Raw genomic sequence first — 16313 nt, 5'->3', positions numbered from 1 at the left:
CAAACCTGTAGTAAAATCAATTACTACAATGCAAAATGCATTACAGCCCCAAATATTTGCAATATAAATAATTATTATACACAAGCGTTCAGAGGGTTGGGGTCACTCTCTTATACTCACCAAGGCTGCATTTATTTGATCAAAATTCGAAATAGTAAGGGCTGTACTGTACTGTCCCAGTCGATTAGTCGATTAATTGGGCGATACGTTCTGGTTCGACCAAAACTCTGATTGGTCGATTTTTTTGACGCGTTCATTTCATCAGTTTTGCCGCGTTCGTTTCATCAGTTTTGCCGCGCTCATTTCATCAGGTGGAAAGCACTAACTGCTAATGGGGGTGTTTTCAGAGTAACCTTGTTTCACAGGTAACAGTCTGTCTTCAGAACACCCCCCTTGTTTTCCAACCAACTGGAGAAGAGCGACAGATAAGTAGGCTATAGAAGGTTTGATGCTGAATATTATTTATTTAATTGTGAGAGCGTTTAATAGTCCACAAAGACATCGACAGTGTGGCAGCATTTTGTTAAAATTGATAACGGAAAAAGGTCGAATGCAAAGTTTGCAAGCAACAGTTTTGCCTTCCACAGCTCGACGACAAACATGACATATCTAAAAGCGGTAAGCTAACTTGTCTGCGTTAGGTTGCCCTGTCTGTTTTGAGTAACGTTAGGCTATCAGAATTGGCTAGTTATGCTAGTTTCGTTTCTGCTCTTGATCTGGTTTGTTTAATAAATATTCTTTTTTTATTAAAGTGGACGTGCCTTTTGTGTTTATTAAGAGTAAAAGCTTTAAGTTAATAGTATATTTGTGTCTTGGCCGCGAAGCTGAGCTCCTATGTTCATGCGAGGACATGCACAGAGTGGCTGAAATGATAGTGTCTGACAGTTATAACTTATTATTATAACATATGATAAAAAGAATTGTCTAAATTGTTGCATATTCCTCAACAGTTCTTGTGATGATATCACTAGTTGACAACATAGTACTATTTTCGGAAATCATAGGCTATGATATTGCGCAGGTGCACGTGATGCAACGCTGTCAGAGCCGACAGACTCATTTCAGTGCAAAATAATTAGGTCAAAAACAATTTAATATACTGCAAATAGTCTACTAGTTTTTATGTTTATTTATAATTCATTTAGGCGGACAACAAGGCTACCAAGTACTTTAGTGTGCAGCTAATTAATTTAACGGGTTTTTTTTTTCTAACATCATTTTTAGTCGAAAATTTCAGGACTTCAGTCGACCAAGATTTTCTTTCGTTGAGTAGGCCTACAGCCTATAGTATTACAATTTATAGTTTTCTATTTTAATACATTTTAAAATATATTCCTGTGATGGTAAAGTTGAATTTTCTGCAGCCATTAATCCAGTCTTCAGTGTCACATGATCCTTCAGAAATCATTCTAATATGCTGATTTTGGTGCTCAAGGAACATTTCATATTATTATCAATTTTGAAAACAGTTGTGATACTTAATATTTTTGTGGAAACTGATTTTTTCGGGATTCTTTAATGGAGAGTTCAAAAGAACAACATTTATTTAAAACAGAAATGTATCGAAACAAGTATTTATTGTAATAAGTATTTTTTTTTATTTTTTTTTTAAGTACTCCATTTACTCAACCATTATAAAGTTCTGCATGGAGTCAGTATTTAACATACTGCTGTTACATCTATGCACGTTATCTAGAAGCCAAAGTCCTGCAATCATAATTAGACTTCTTTAGATTTGTAGCTTATATTGTTACTGAACATTTGCTTTAACCTTTTCATATCATCTCACCTTTACGCAGGCGTGAAGAATCCATTGTACCAATAGTGTTGCTTCTTAGTGCTTTGTTCCCTCCTGCACTAGAGGGCACACAGTAATTCCCATCCGTCTCAGACACTGACCGTGGCACCACATACGTGTCCGTGGGCGACCGCTCAGGTGGGACTGATCCAGCGGTCAGTAAAGGCTTGGGCGGGCGAGGGGGCGGTACCACGTCTGAGGCCCCTGAAACAGCCTCCACCCCGGCTGTACGGGGAACCTGGTAGGTGCAGTTGCTTCCAGGTGTGGGTGGAATATCATAGCTGACCGACAAGTTCCGTAACTGGGCTTCTAAGGAGGGTTTACGACCAGGCGTGTTAAAGACATATAGTTCAACAGGTTCACTGTCAGGAGCGGGAGGGGAGGATGCCGACTTCGGCAGCAGCACAGTGTCCTGAGAGTAACTTCGGGGCAGGTGGTACAGGCCCTGCGAGTCGGCCGACAACGACTGCCCGCGCGAAGGAGGAGAATCATAGAGCCCAGCGGCATGCTGGGTAGGAAAGAAACCATTGATCGAGGCGTGCTTAGAAAAGGAGGTGGTGGGCGTGTAGTGGGAAGGGATGTTGTCATTACAGTCAGGTTCGGAAGAGGTAGACTTGGAGCAGTCGCCATGGGCCCTGCACAGATACCGACTGTCAGTTAAATAACACAAACTGAATATATTACAACAAACTTGCTGTTCATCACTACAAAGATGAAAACACCTCCTCAAACACATACCATGCTATTCATGTCAACATGCTGCCTGAAAATAACTTTCTTCATTATGAAAATTGCAATACAAATTAGACTTAACTTCAATATACAAATCTCAGTTTAAAATAACTGGCATTTAAAATGTATAATGTACAGTCAGACGGCCATTACAGCATAATAACTGAATCCTAAAGTGGTTTTATTTTGAAATAAAGACAAGTTGACTATATTCTCCAACGTATTACACAGCAACTTGGCATTTAAAGGTGCATTCAATAGTTTGGTGCTAATTTAAAAAGTTTTACACATTAAAAAATAAAAAGTGCTTTTGTGAAGAGTCACTTGAATGGCGTATATTCAAATGAGATAAATACTGTCACCTATAAACACTTTCTAAATAATTATATATGGTGCAGATCACCCCTCTCAATGTATTGCAATGACGAAATGGTGCGACCTGCTGTGTTTCACTAAACGTTGAAAAGAATTAATCACGCTCATTGGCTGCTTGCTGCCTTGAAAAGTGAAAATTACATAATGGTACACACCTATTGTCATGTCTAACCAGTGGAGAATCAGTACCTGCACAGCCGAAGATGACTGGGAAAGACTAAAACGAGTGTAAACATCGGTATGGCATACAGGAAGTGGACAGACTTTATGACGGAGAAAATCCTAAGCAGTGATGCCCATGTTGATTATTTTTTGTTGGACAGGTAAAGGGAATTAATTATAGAACAGAACACTCTCTAAAACTCACTACTATCAGTGTAATTAACATAAAACTCAGAGATGATCATGCTGATCCACAGCGATAGATGGCAGTGCAGCATCTAACACCACTGTGGCATCTGTACAGTCCACGAAGAACAGCAATTCCAACGCAAGCTAAACAACTACTAAATGCACCTTTACAAAAAACACCAAAAATTTTGATTTGTGTTGTTAGAAGTATTATGATAGTATAGACAACAGTGTCATTGAGGACCAAACTAGTCGAGTGCCACAGACTGGTTCCCAGTGACCAGGGACAATGGTCATATATCCAGTTTAACGATCATTACACAATATTTTACCACATATGGTTTAACAAATTGTTTAAGCAATCGTTATCAAGTATTTCGAAGTGTGTGTAATAATAAGCTTCTAGATATACAGCTAGAACTGGCAAGGTTAGTGCCAAACACAACCATGCACATCACATTTCACACAAGTCCCAGTTAAAACTATGCATACACAAATACCAACCTTTTTTGCTCAGTAAAATTTGTTTCAGTAAGTTATTGTAATAAGTGTGCAGGCTGCTGGCCAAATGTGTGTGGTTTAGTACTGTATTCTTCACACTGATGCTCTTCACTCACTGACTGTCAGGAGCAGCGCTCCGGCTCTCACACTCCTCCAAAAGCAGGTATTCCTGCTCCTCCTCCCCTAGAGAAAGAGGAGCGACTGGACTACACCACACACAAATACACACAATGAGCCCCTTATATCCAGATTTTCACCCATAGCACCTGAATGGACCGAGGAGCCTCTTAGTAGAGGTGGGCGGCATTCACATTACATAACACTTGGTTTAAAAACAAACTCAAAACAGTAACAGACCTACATTACAAATTATTGGATGAGCCACGTTCTAAAATAGCCTATATACACATCTGTGATGCAATGTGATGTGTTTCAAGTCTTACCTGTTAGGCTCAGGTTTCTTGCTCTCACAGTTGAGTAGCCAAAGGTAGTCCTGAGGCTCATCCAGACTGGAGGAGGACCCCATGGGTCTAATGCTGACGGGCTGGTAGGGAGGAGGCAGGTTGGCCAGTGCAGAAGCCCCTAAGGCTCCTCCTGGCCCTCCACTAGGGGCCATATCCACCACCAGACCCCCTGGAACATTTACTTGGTGAGAGACCTTTGTGGAGTCTTTAGAAAGAACAGAGAGGAGAGATTAACATTAGGCTTTACACTTTAGGAGATCACAAGCTTTGAGATACACTTAAGATTAGATCAAACTAAGGATAACACTGCTTTAATCAAAAGCTTTTACTGAAAACATCCCTGCACCAAAAAAGATTAGTATTGTGAAAGTGTCTCCACGGGCTGACATCTGGTGAGCTACGTGCAAAAAGAAGTGTGAACTGATCAAATGAAACTCAGATGTGTGGTTGAGAGGTATGGTATATTAGTACAAAAAAAAAAGAAAAAAAAAAAAAAGAGCAGTTTTATTAATTAATTATTAAATGTATTTATTTATTCATTATTTTATATATATAAAAAAAAGTTTTTGCTCCATTAATGCCTTCTGTTTTCTGGAATATTTATAGAATATTTCATAATTACAAATTCAACTGAAAAATATGGAGACACGTCTCAATAAAAACATTTGTTACCAAGTTTTATGACATTAAGTCGAACAGGGTCATAGAACTAAGACCTAACTATCAACTAAAGGTTTGCCTTATCGTAGTGATTTCGCAGACATTTTCCAAATGCACCTCTAATGTAAGTGCATTATTCCAAACACATTTTCCCTTTATTTTAAAACTAAATGTTGCATTTATTTATGGAAATCAACAGCGAGCAACTACTGTAGGCAAAAATTTATGCAAAGCAACTTAAATGCAAAGAAGCTTAAATACCCCATGAAATTGCTTGACAAGTGCAGTTTTACTTCCTGTGTTAATATACTTTACGCAGGGCTAAAGCAAACACTTTGGAAACGACAGGTATGTTGAACAGGAAGTGTTTCAGGAATGGCACAAAGGAGTGTGACTGTTCAAGTCTCTCTGTTTAGATCAGTGTGATCAATAATGTGCCTTTTTGTCCTTCGTTATGTATTTGGATTGTGTTGTAAATAAAATACAAACAATCAAAAAGCCATTCTTTTATTCTCCTTACATTCTTTCTTCTAGTCCCATTCAGCTGACAGGGTCATTAGGGGAGGGGTCTTTGTATTCCCAGGTGTGAAACACAATATGCATGATCATTCACGCCATTTTCTCAAAACTACAAACTTTACATACTTGCTGCTCACATATTATTGTAGCAGAGTTTATGCTGAATACAGTGTAATCAGACTTTTGCTATGAAATTGTTATAAGTAACAGAAATAAGCACAAATGTCACGGCATGCCAAAAAACCTCCAGGACTCAAAAAACACCTCAGACCCCAGAGGGTTGAGTTTGTATTGTATGGCCAAATTATGCCCAAATATTTAGATAAGGTATATTGAATAGGCTTGGGTATCGAGTATCGATTGGAACCGGGACTAGCTTTTCGATTTTCCCGGAATCGTTCAAAAGTTTAAATTTCGATTCCTAGTTTCGATTCACAGTCCGCCGACCGGACACGCCCGCGGTAGCAGAAGCGCGGCTGTCTGCTTTGCGAGTGGCAAAACGCATTTTCCAGCTGCACGGCTAGCACTGTGAGTGTCTGGCTCACTCATTGGCTGTGCTGCGGCAACTGCACATCCAATGGTGCGGGCGCCTCCAACGTGTGCGCCAATGAGCTAGCATTACATCATACACGTCAGAGACCGCCAATGGGGGCGTGGCCAGACGCCCTCGAAAAAATAGCCATTATAGCAGCAGTTTACCACAGCACAGCTCACTCGGAGCGATCAATGTCGGTTATATATACTGTAAAACTTCAATTAATGTTAATAATATTTGTTTCAATCACTGAATGAAGCCTGCTATATTTAGGACAAGAGTCGTGACCTTAAATTGCTTGCACAAAACTCTTGATCCAGCACTCAAAATTTGTTTATTGTTGTTCATTTAAACCGTTATGCGCAGAGAGCGTGAGGGCGAGAGAGAGAGAGAGAGAGAGAGAGAGAGAGAGAGAGAGAGAGAGAGAGAGAGAGAGAGAGAGAGAGAGAGCCTGCGGTTGAGCGAGAGTGAGGTCTGCGGTCTTGGCCATTAGTTGATTTACTTGTTTTTGTGTAAGTTAATACGTTGTCAAATATGTTTAAACTTAAACTACCTATACAAGTAGTTATGTCTCTTTGTATTAATTTGTCCTGTTATTGACGTAATGCGCGTCATTGACAAAATGCGCAACCAGATGTTCGAATAGTTCGAATATATGTGGTTTCTTTAGAGGGAATATTCGAACGTCATTTTTGAGCAATTTTGACAGCCCTAGGTTAGCCCTTCAGTGGGAGCACGGTAACATGTTCAAGTATCTGCAACATCATACACTCATGTGTAAATGTGTTTTCATGAGGTTTTCAAAAATAAAGCTCTCTTGAGGAAAGTGTACCCCTGTGAAAATATATTCATAATTTATAATATTTATATTCAAGTTCATAGATTTGATATTTATATTGTAGTTGAAAACAGCCCTGTGAGAAATTCATAGTAAAGTTCATAAAAAGTTAAAAGTTCATAGAATTAAAATTGATGGAGAAGGTTAGACTATTTCCTTCAGAAAGACCGTTGGTTAGCTAGCTCATTTAAAATATCCTTAACTTTTTTGACCCCGCCTCTTAAAAGAATCGGAATCGAGAATCGTTAGGAACCGGAATCAAAACAAGGAATCGGAATCGGAATTGGAATCGTTCAAATTCAAACGATACCCAACCCTAATATTGAAGATATGATTAAAATCGAGAGCAGAGAAGAATTACATGTTTTTGTAAAGGAACTGATAAAGGTTAAGACTGGCATCCTACACAGGCCGTGTGAACGTGCAAAACTGCGTAGAGAGGAACCCTGAATACAAGACGCTAATAAGAAAGCGCCACTAATCCATGATTTGGCAGTCTTGGTTTTTATGTGCCATCTAGGATAACTTGTGAAGCTTTTTGTCTGTTCTTTTAAAAGAGCTTTTCTTTATCTCTGACTTCTTATTTTTATTTCCATCTCTCTTTGAACAGCCTACTCTCAAGGTCAATGGAGTGCAGCTGACGGGGTGGTTGTGCGTGTTTTTGTACAAGTCTCTCTTCAAACTCTGCTTTCAGTTATTCAGTAAAACGCACACAAACACACCACTTGTGCGCACACACATTGACACCCACACACACCCACTCACTGGGTTGCATTTGACTCTCTCTAAGTGCAGGCAGCTCAAGGCTGTCAGGGCCACTTTGTCTCTTTCTGTCTCTTCACTTTTTTTCCCATTTTCCTCCTTCCCTCAATTCTTCTCCCCCTCCCGCTCTTGTTTGTCAGGCTAGCTGCTGAATCATCCAAGCCCTGGAAAACCCCCCTAAATATTTGCAATCTCAGTACCCTGTTTAGTGTTGGTGGCTAATAAAGGCAAACCCTGTGTGTCTCAAAACAGACTAAATTAAATGTCTGTAACTGTTTGGGCATTTCTTGATATGATATATTATCAATATAGCAAAAAGAGCATGTGCCTCACATTTTCAACATTATTAAAGTATATATATATATATATATATATATATATATATATATATATGTATATATATATATATATATATATATATATATATATATATATAAATATATATATATATACATATATATACATATATATATATATATATATATATATATATATATATATATATATATATATTTATAGGACTTATACCAGACTTCATTCTCAAAACCTTTTTTAAACCACAGTAAAAATTAATATACTACCATATAAACTTATGCACTTATTACATATTAAAAATTATTAATATTGAGCATATACTAATAAAACGACTACAGTACTTTAGCCAATGTTACTTAAGTAACTACACAAATTTTAAAGTTGTATTCATAATAGAATTGGGATACACTATTTTAAGGTGACCTAACCTTGTTACAGTGTAATTATACATTTAAGTACTGAGAAATATTAATTAACTACGTGTTACTACAGGGTTACGGTCAGGTTTATTGTAGGGTTAGTTGCATGTAATTATGCATAATTTATAGTTATTACTATAGTAACTACATATAACATGTAACAAGCACACTGTAAAATAAAGTGTTACCTCGAATTTTTTTCAATTACTAAATTACAGGTGAGTGTAAATGTTCATGAATATTAAATAATGCTATGTGATGTTTTTCCAGAAGGCTTAACTTATTAATTAGTCAGCTGTCAAATTTAGTAGCTCATGAATATTCAGTTACTCAACTTGACGCTCACAGAAAGGTTACCAAGCAAAACACATGCATGACCAAATTAATATCCACACACTATGCCTTAAAGTGGAAATGAAGCAGTCAGTCAAGTTTACAATATTTAGTAAACTAATTTCCACTTTAATAAAAACATATATAACAAACACAATTAATGTAACCATTTTAATGAAAAAGGGATGTTTTGTTATTGCTTTTGGAGCAAGGGCGCTGCCATCTTGCAATACCACAGTGTGTGGCGTCACGTGGTTGGTTGTCTTAGTTGAGGTAAATAGTTATAGTAGAGGACTGACAGGGAAAGTTAAAGACATAGACATTTAAAGATGGAAACTGGAAAGCCACATCATAGTCAAAATGAGGGGCACTACTGTATTTCTCCTGGTTGTAGAAATTATTTTTACAGCATTAAAGCAAAGGGCAAAAGAGTTCACTGGCTAGCGGCACTGAAAAGGAAGAACCCTTCAATTGGGCACTGATGTCAGAGTAGGTATGCAGTGAACATTTTTTCGAGGAATATTACATTAAGGAAAATACCTTTGATTCGGGCAATTTAGTCATTCGCCGGACCAACAAACTTGTTCACGGATCACCCCTCATCACACAATTGTTTTCCTCCAGCGAAAACAGAACATGAAGACACTCTATAGTTATTGATATACAGTGGGAAGAACAAGTATTTGTTACACTGCCGATTTTGCAGGTTTTCGCACTTACAAAGCATGTAGAAGTCTGTCAATTTTATCATAGGTACTCTTCAACTGTGAGTGACGGAATCTAAAACAAAAATCCAGAAAATCACATTGTATGATTTTTAAGTAATTTATTTGCATTTTATTGCATGACATAAGTATTTGATCACCTACCAACCAGTAAGAATTCCAGCTCTCACAGACCTGTTAGTTTCTCTTTAAAGGTGCCCTAGAATGTTTTTTTTTATTATTTTATAATGTTTCCTGGGTTACCCTTATAATGTTAGTATGTTTTTTAGATAAAAAATAATCATAATTTAGAAATAAATGGCATTTTTCCTAGCCTGCTTTTAGCCTCTGATTTGAACACTCTGTTTGAAGGGGCGTGTCTGCTGTGGGATTCAGTGTAACCGCCCACTGCTGTGATTGGCTGACATGCTTGCATATGAAAAAGCAACGCATTACATGTGAAACTCTCTCCCTAATACTTTTACTACTGCTATTATACGTTTTTACTATAACAGCTATCGAGATTAACGAATCGTGAGATGTTTTTAAAGTATTTAGATCTATTCCCATCACATAAAATGTTGCTGTGATGAGCATTGAGCAGATGACAGTCTGTTGATCGCGAGAATGAAGATCTTATCATTGCAAAGCAGTTTCTGCACTCTCTCTGCTTTCAACAATGCAAACACGATGATGTAAATACAGTAAGAGCTTCGTTGTGCAGTAACGTGCGTCATTGATTTCATAACGAGTTTGGCAAGTGTCCAGATAAACTCGCGCTGTGTGGAAAGATTGTTCTTTGATCGCTTTCTGTGTATAATTTGTTCACAATTTAAATACGATTATTTTAATCCTACTAAAAGAAACGATGTGAAGCTGATATTTTAGTCACTGACTTGACTTACTGATGCATAAACAGTATTGAACGATTTTGAGAGAAAGATTACCTGTCTGAACTTGAACAATTACACATCAGAAAGTGGCTTGGTAGCTCGATCCGAGGCCAGCTCTGTATTGGCCCAAGTTGAGGAAACAGTCGGTGAAATGTTTGAAAATTTCCAGAGAAAATAAAATTAACCCATTGTTTCTTCAGAGGCTCAGATGAAGGAACTAAAAAATACTTTTGTGTTCATGTGTACATCCACACTGAGCAACTGCCATGCTTCGGCTGCGCAGTTCCGCCTGGCATTGAGGGCTGGCATTATGCAAATATTTGGAGGCGTACATATTAATGATCCCGACTATTGCGTCACAGTCGGTATTGTGTGGAGAACCAACCGTTTTTCAGGGGTGTTTTTCATAAACGTGAATTAAATGAGAATGCGAAAACAGTCCAGTTTGAGATTCACTCTATGTCATGTCCATGCACTGAACTCTTGTTATTTGACTATACCAAGGTAAATTCAATTTTGAATTATAGGTCACCTTTAAGAAGCCCTCCTATTCTCCACTCATTACCTGTATTAACTGCACCTGTTTGAACCCGCTACCTGTATGAAAGACACCTGTCCACACACTCAATCAAACAGACTCCAACCTCTCCACAATGGCCAAGACCAGAGAGCTGTGTAAGGACATCAGGGATAAAATTGTAGACCTGCACAATGCTGGGATGGGCTACAGGACAACAGGCAAGCAGCTTGGTGAGAAGGCAACAACAGTTGGCGCAATCAAAAATGGAAGAAGTTCAAGATGACGGTCAATCTCCCTCGGTCTGGGGCTCCATGCAAGATCTCACCTCGTGGGGCATCAATGATCATGAGGAAGGTGAGGGATCAGCCCAGAACTACACGGCAGGACCTGGTCAATGACCTGAAGAGAGCTGGGATCACAGTCTCAAAGAAAACCATTAGTGACACACTACACCGTCATGGATTTAAATCCTGCAGCGCACGCATGGTCCCCCTGCTTAAGCCATGTCCAGGCCCGTCTGAAGTTTGCCAATGACCATCTGGATGATCCAGAGGAGGAATGGGAGAAGGTCATGTGGTCTGATGAGACAGAAATAGAGCTTTTTGGTCTAAACTCCATTCGCCGTGTTTGGAGAAAGAAGAAGGATGAGTACAACCCCAGAACACCATCCCAACCGTGAAGCATGGAGGTGGAAACATCATTCTTTGGGGATGCTTTTCTGCAAAGGGGACAGGACGACTGCACCGTATTGAGGGGAGGATGGATGGGGCCATGTATCGCGAGATCGTGGCCAACAACCTCCTTCCCTCAGTAAGAGCATTGAAGATGGGTCGTGGCTGGGTCTTCCAGCATGACAACGACCCGAAACACACAGCCAGGGCAACTAAGGAGTGGCTCCGTAAGAAGCATCTCAAGGTCCTGGAGTGGCCTAGCCAGTCTCCAGACCTGAACCCAATAGAAAATCTTTGGAGGGAGTTGAAAGTCCGTATTGCCCAGCGACAGCCCCGAAACCTGAAGGATCTGGAGAAGGTCTGTATGGAGGAGTGGGCCAAAATCCCTGCTGCAGTGTGTGTGCAAGCCTGGTCAAGAACTACAGGAAACGTATGATCTCTGTAATTGCAAACAAAGGTTACTGTACCAAATATTAAGGTCTGCTTTTCTGATGTATCAAATACTTATGTCATGCAATAAAATACAAATGAATTACTTAAAAATCATACAATGTGATTTTCTGGACTCAGTTGAAGAGTACCTATGACAAAAATCACAGACTTCTACATGCTTTGTCAGTGGGAAAACCTGCAAAATCGGCAGAGTATCAAATACTTGTTCTCCAAATGAACAAGTATTTGTATGTGATTGGGCAAACGATGTGAAAAGTTGTTTTAAATCATTACAAAAATGTTTTTACAGTGCAGAGGAAAAAAGCACTCCGTCAATGCACTGATTTAAACTGTTTATCAGAGTGAATGAAATAGGGAAACATTATGTTATTATTACATTTATAGCCTTACAGTAAAGGGATGTGTGGTTTTTGATGTCACTTTGAATTATAGAAGTGGCAAATTGACGGCACCTTGCCGTATCGGCTCAAATGCGTAAGCAATAGCTTACTATGTGCTCAACAGTCCTTTCAAGTTTGTCTTCCTCCATTTGAGAACATTAGTGTGTTCAAAAAGTAAAGAAATGCTTATTAAGCTGGGTGTACACGGTGTGATTTTTTTTTCACTCAGAGAAACGTACTATATTTATTTACCTCAGCTAAGACAACCAACCCCGTGAAGTCACGCCCTGTGGTATTGCAAGATGGTGGCGCCATTGCTCCAAAAGCTATAGCAAAACATCCCATTTTCTTTAAAATGGTTACATTAATCGTGTTTGTTATATATTTTTTTTATTAAAGTGAAAATCAGTTTACTAAATATTGTAAACTTGACTGACTGCTTCATTTCCACTTACTCATCTTACAATAATCAACAAGGCTGTCTCAACAACAACACAATTTTATCCTGATGCTGTTAAAGAGTCCATGTCAAGAGTCATGTGCACTGTATAGCAGTAACTTGCACCTTACGGTTGTGGTCTTATCTATAAATGTTAGAAATTTGTGTAAGTATTTCCAATTTGCATAAAGACTCATCCAGACAGAAAGCTTTAAAAATTCAGACTTCAAAGAAGGAGCACAGGCACAAATAATGCTCACCAAACAGACAAAGTTGAATAGATTGGGAGGGCAATAATTCTATTGTAAAATAAGCAGTTTTATGTTTAGATTTCCCCCCACCGGAATGAAAACATTCCCAAACTGTACGCATTAAACTAATTTTTATGTATCATTACACCCCTGTCTCCTTCTTTCCAAAATGTCCTGTCTTCTCTCGACTCACTCTATCCTTTAAAGGGGTCATATAATGGTACATGCACTTTTACAAGTTGATTGTACTGAAATGTGTGTTGGCAGTGCCTGTACACAACCATCATATAATGATAAAAATCCATCCAGTGTTTTTGCTTTAATCTCCTTATATGTTTTCCCCTGCCTCAAATTGAGCCGTTCGTTTTTGTGACATCAATAAAACGGAAGCCCCTCCCGCGATTGTTGATTGACAGCTTGTGATTCAACACAGACCCGCCCTCGCTCGTCCTGTCAATCATAGTCCGCGCGGACCGGCGCGGTCATTGTTGATATGCTGGAGCACTGTCTATGAGCAGAATGGCGTCTAAGCGATTGTGGTGTTCTGTTCTTGGGTGTAATAACGAACACAGTCATTTTAATGTTCCTAAATCCGAACCGCTGAAGACGCAGTGGCTGAGTTTGTTTTCGAAGGGAATATTCCCCACGAGCAACGCTCTCATGTTTGCCGAATCATTTCTCAGTGGACTGCTTTATAAACGAGGATCAGTGTAAAGCTGGTTTTGCTGAGAAGCTGCACCCGAATAAAGGATCGGAACCTATTCGTGTTCCTGCTGAACCTTCAGAAGAACTAAAGTGAGTGTAACGTTTTAAATAATCTTTATATTAATATTTATATAATCTTTGCAAATCGCCAGCTGCACGCTTCACGATGAATGCGCCGGTTTACACTCAGGGTACATTACAGCATGTTTTCTATGTACAACGTTCTCAATATAATTCATAATCCCACGTTTATAATGAACAACGCGTGGTTATTGTGTTATTGTGTTACAAACGGTGTACGCACAGAACAGAGGGGCGGAGTGAGCAAAGCTCATTATCATTTAAAGTCATATGCACTGAAACGGCGTGCTGAAAACAGAGCTGTTTTTGACCAGGTAAAATAAGTGTTTTCTTACAATACTAATGAGAATTTTTAATTAAAGTATATTACAAAGTTTTAATTTAGACCCTAAAGAATCATATTAGCTTGTACAAAAATGGCATTATATGACCCCTTTAAACAAGTAGAAGTTCACAAAACGGTGAAGGCCAGATGTACAACCACAAATGTTTTCTGAACCAGTAGCTCAAATATTAGCACTTCCTTAGTAGAAAACCAACATGAGCATAATTTACCACAACAGCATTCACAAACTTCAGGACTTCACATCACTTGTAAAGAAGGCCACAGTGAGCTGACAGCATCTGAGATCAATACAGCTGCGCTGATGGAGACCTGAGGTGCTACAATGAATCAATTTTAGGGGGACACTTTAGGCTTTGGCACTTCGATCTTGATCTGCATTACAGTGAATGACCATTATGCCAGCAGGGCCTAGGAGTGCATGAATCCATCAATAAGATTTTTCTTTTTAAAAACTTTTAGTACAACACCAATTCCAGAAAAGTTGGGACATTTTGTAAAACACAATAAAATCAATAATCTGGGAATAATTCTCTTGAACCTTTATTTAAAGTACAAAGAAAAAAAATCAATGTTTTCACTGGCCAAATTAATTGTATTTTGTCAATATTAACAAATTTAGATTTTGATTGCTGCAACACACTCCAAAAAAAATTGAGACCGAGGCAAAAAAAAAAAAGTGAAAAGATGAACCCATCATGCTACTGTTAAAGGGCATATTGCAGGTTAGAGGACCCAACGAGTCAATGTATAGAAAAATAATGTAGGAACTAGATTTTCTTTAAAATATACTTATAAATACGCTACAGAAGCTTCTGGAGTCGTTTTTGTGAGAAAATTTTACTTCCGCATCTGAAAATGGGCATGGCGGGTGTGACGTAACGGGCGGGAGAGCGGTCGATTCAAACAACAGGAAAACAATGGATCGCAATGACATTTCGGACGGTGGGGAAATACTCACTCGTATGACGGACCACAGCCATACAATTATGAGCCTGCTATGCTGCCAAGAGAGCAGGGACAGGCCAGGATTAATGTTAGACAGAACGGTCAGAGACAAATTGAGTTGTGGTGTGAGGAGAACCAGTGGAGAACAGGGCAGGTGTCTTGGTGAGAGAGACCAGTGTTAGTTTATAAATATATACACGCTCGCTCGCTAACGATATACACTGTGCTCACAATATAGGGTATGCGCATGACGTCACCGTCGGCCGGAGTGAATGCGGTCACGCCCACAAGTGGCAAAAAGACTGAGCGGCAGCATTTGTTTTCAGCGTGAATGCCGTGAAAATCACACAAAACACATCTAAAACGGGAAAGAGCTTTGCGATTGTACTGTATATTTTTACAGACTGCAAAAAGCTACAGAACAGACTATATTCTGCATAATTGGATGTTTTTAAATAAACACTGACAAAAAACTATACAAGTTTTAGGGCTGGACGATATGATGATATACAGTATAACATTAATGTAAGTGGTCACTCGGATTTAGACCTACCTATATTGTATTTATAGAAAACGTTTACAGGCAAATTGTCTTCATTTATTTCCCCGGCGTCGAAATCAGGCACATATAAATGTCAGGAAACACGATTTCCTGGCTGCATGTCAATATCCATGGATCACTGGATCTTTGATAAGTTGTAAGGAACACTATATCGAGTCCAACTTTTAGTTTAAACTGATAATAGTTTGTTTTACTCGCGTTTTCGCAGTTTCCCCTATTAACTCCAGTCACGCAGCAGCTCTTCTGCCACTCAGTCCCGCTGAGGGGGGCGTGTTACGGCGGGGAAGTGACGTTAATGCATTCCCTCTATATTGTAGATTATTACCATCGTATATCAGGCCAGCAGACATTAGTATGTTTAGGGTATATACTATTAAATGTATAAAAACTATACTTGAGTATGTTTTTAGTACAATACAAATATACTCAAGTACATTTTTAATACATATTTTTCACCTGGGTTATAACATAAACAGAAAGTTAAAGATTTGAATATTTAAACAATCTGAGTAATTTTGTTTTTCAATTACAAGTTGCCTCTATTTAGGGCATGACTACCTATATCACAGTATTTGATGCCATTGGTACAGTATACGACGATCAATATTTTTGCTTCGGCATCCCATGTTGAACTCCATCATATCGCCGGGATGATAATCCTCCGATCTGAAGTGAACGCTACACACGATCTGAAGTGAACACTACACACAACCACGTTTTTCGAAGCCGATGCGAAAGAGAAATCCCGTCTCTTCACCTGC

General features: G+C 38.8%; 1 protein-coding gene across 11 annotated transcripts in view; it reads right to left on the bottom strand.

The window, feature by feature from the left end:
- gab1 (GRB2-associated binding protein 1) overlaps positions 1 to 16313 on the bottom strand; it is an 87991-nt gene that overhangs the window by 17300 nt on the left and 54378 nt on the right. For 9 of the 11 annotated variants that reach the window (XM_056271728.1, XM_056271729.1, XM_056271730.1 and 6 more), the window contains exons 3-5: positions 4201 to 4426; positions 3874 to 3963; positions 1790 to 2433 (exon numbers count right to left, since the gene is read on the bottom strand). In XM_056271728.1, coding sequence (XP_056127703.1) covers positions 1790 to 2433; positions 3874 to 3963; positions 4201 to 4426 — 960 coding nt within the window. The remainder of the gene's footprint in view (positions 1 to 1789; positions 2434 to 3873; positions 3964 to 4200; positions 4427 to 16313) is intronic. The other 2 variants (XM_056271733.1, XM_056271734.1) reach the window with 1 other exon arrangement.

The sequence above is a fragment of the Rhinichthys klamathensis genome, unplaced genomic scaffold (assembly GCF_029890125.1).
Source record: "Rhinichthys klamathensis goyatoka isolate OS25496 unplaced genomic scaffold, OSU_Roscu_1.1 h1tg000325l_1, whole genome shotgun sequence".
NCBI lineage: Eukaryota > Metazoa > Chordata > Actinopteri > Cypriniformes > Leuciscidae > Rhinichthys > Rhinichthys klamathensis.
Note: the sequence above shows the minus strand (reverse complement) of the source record. Positions and strands in the feature narration are given on the sequence as shown.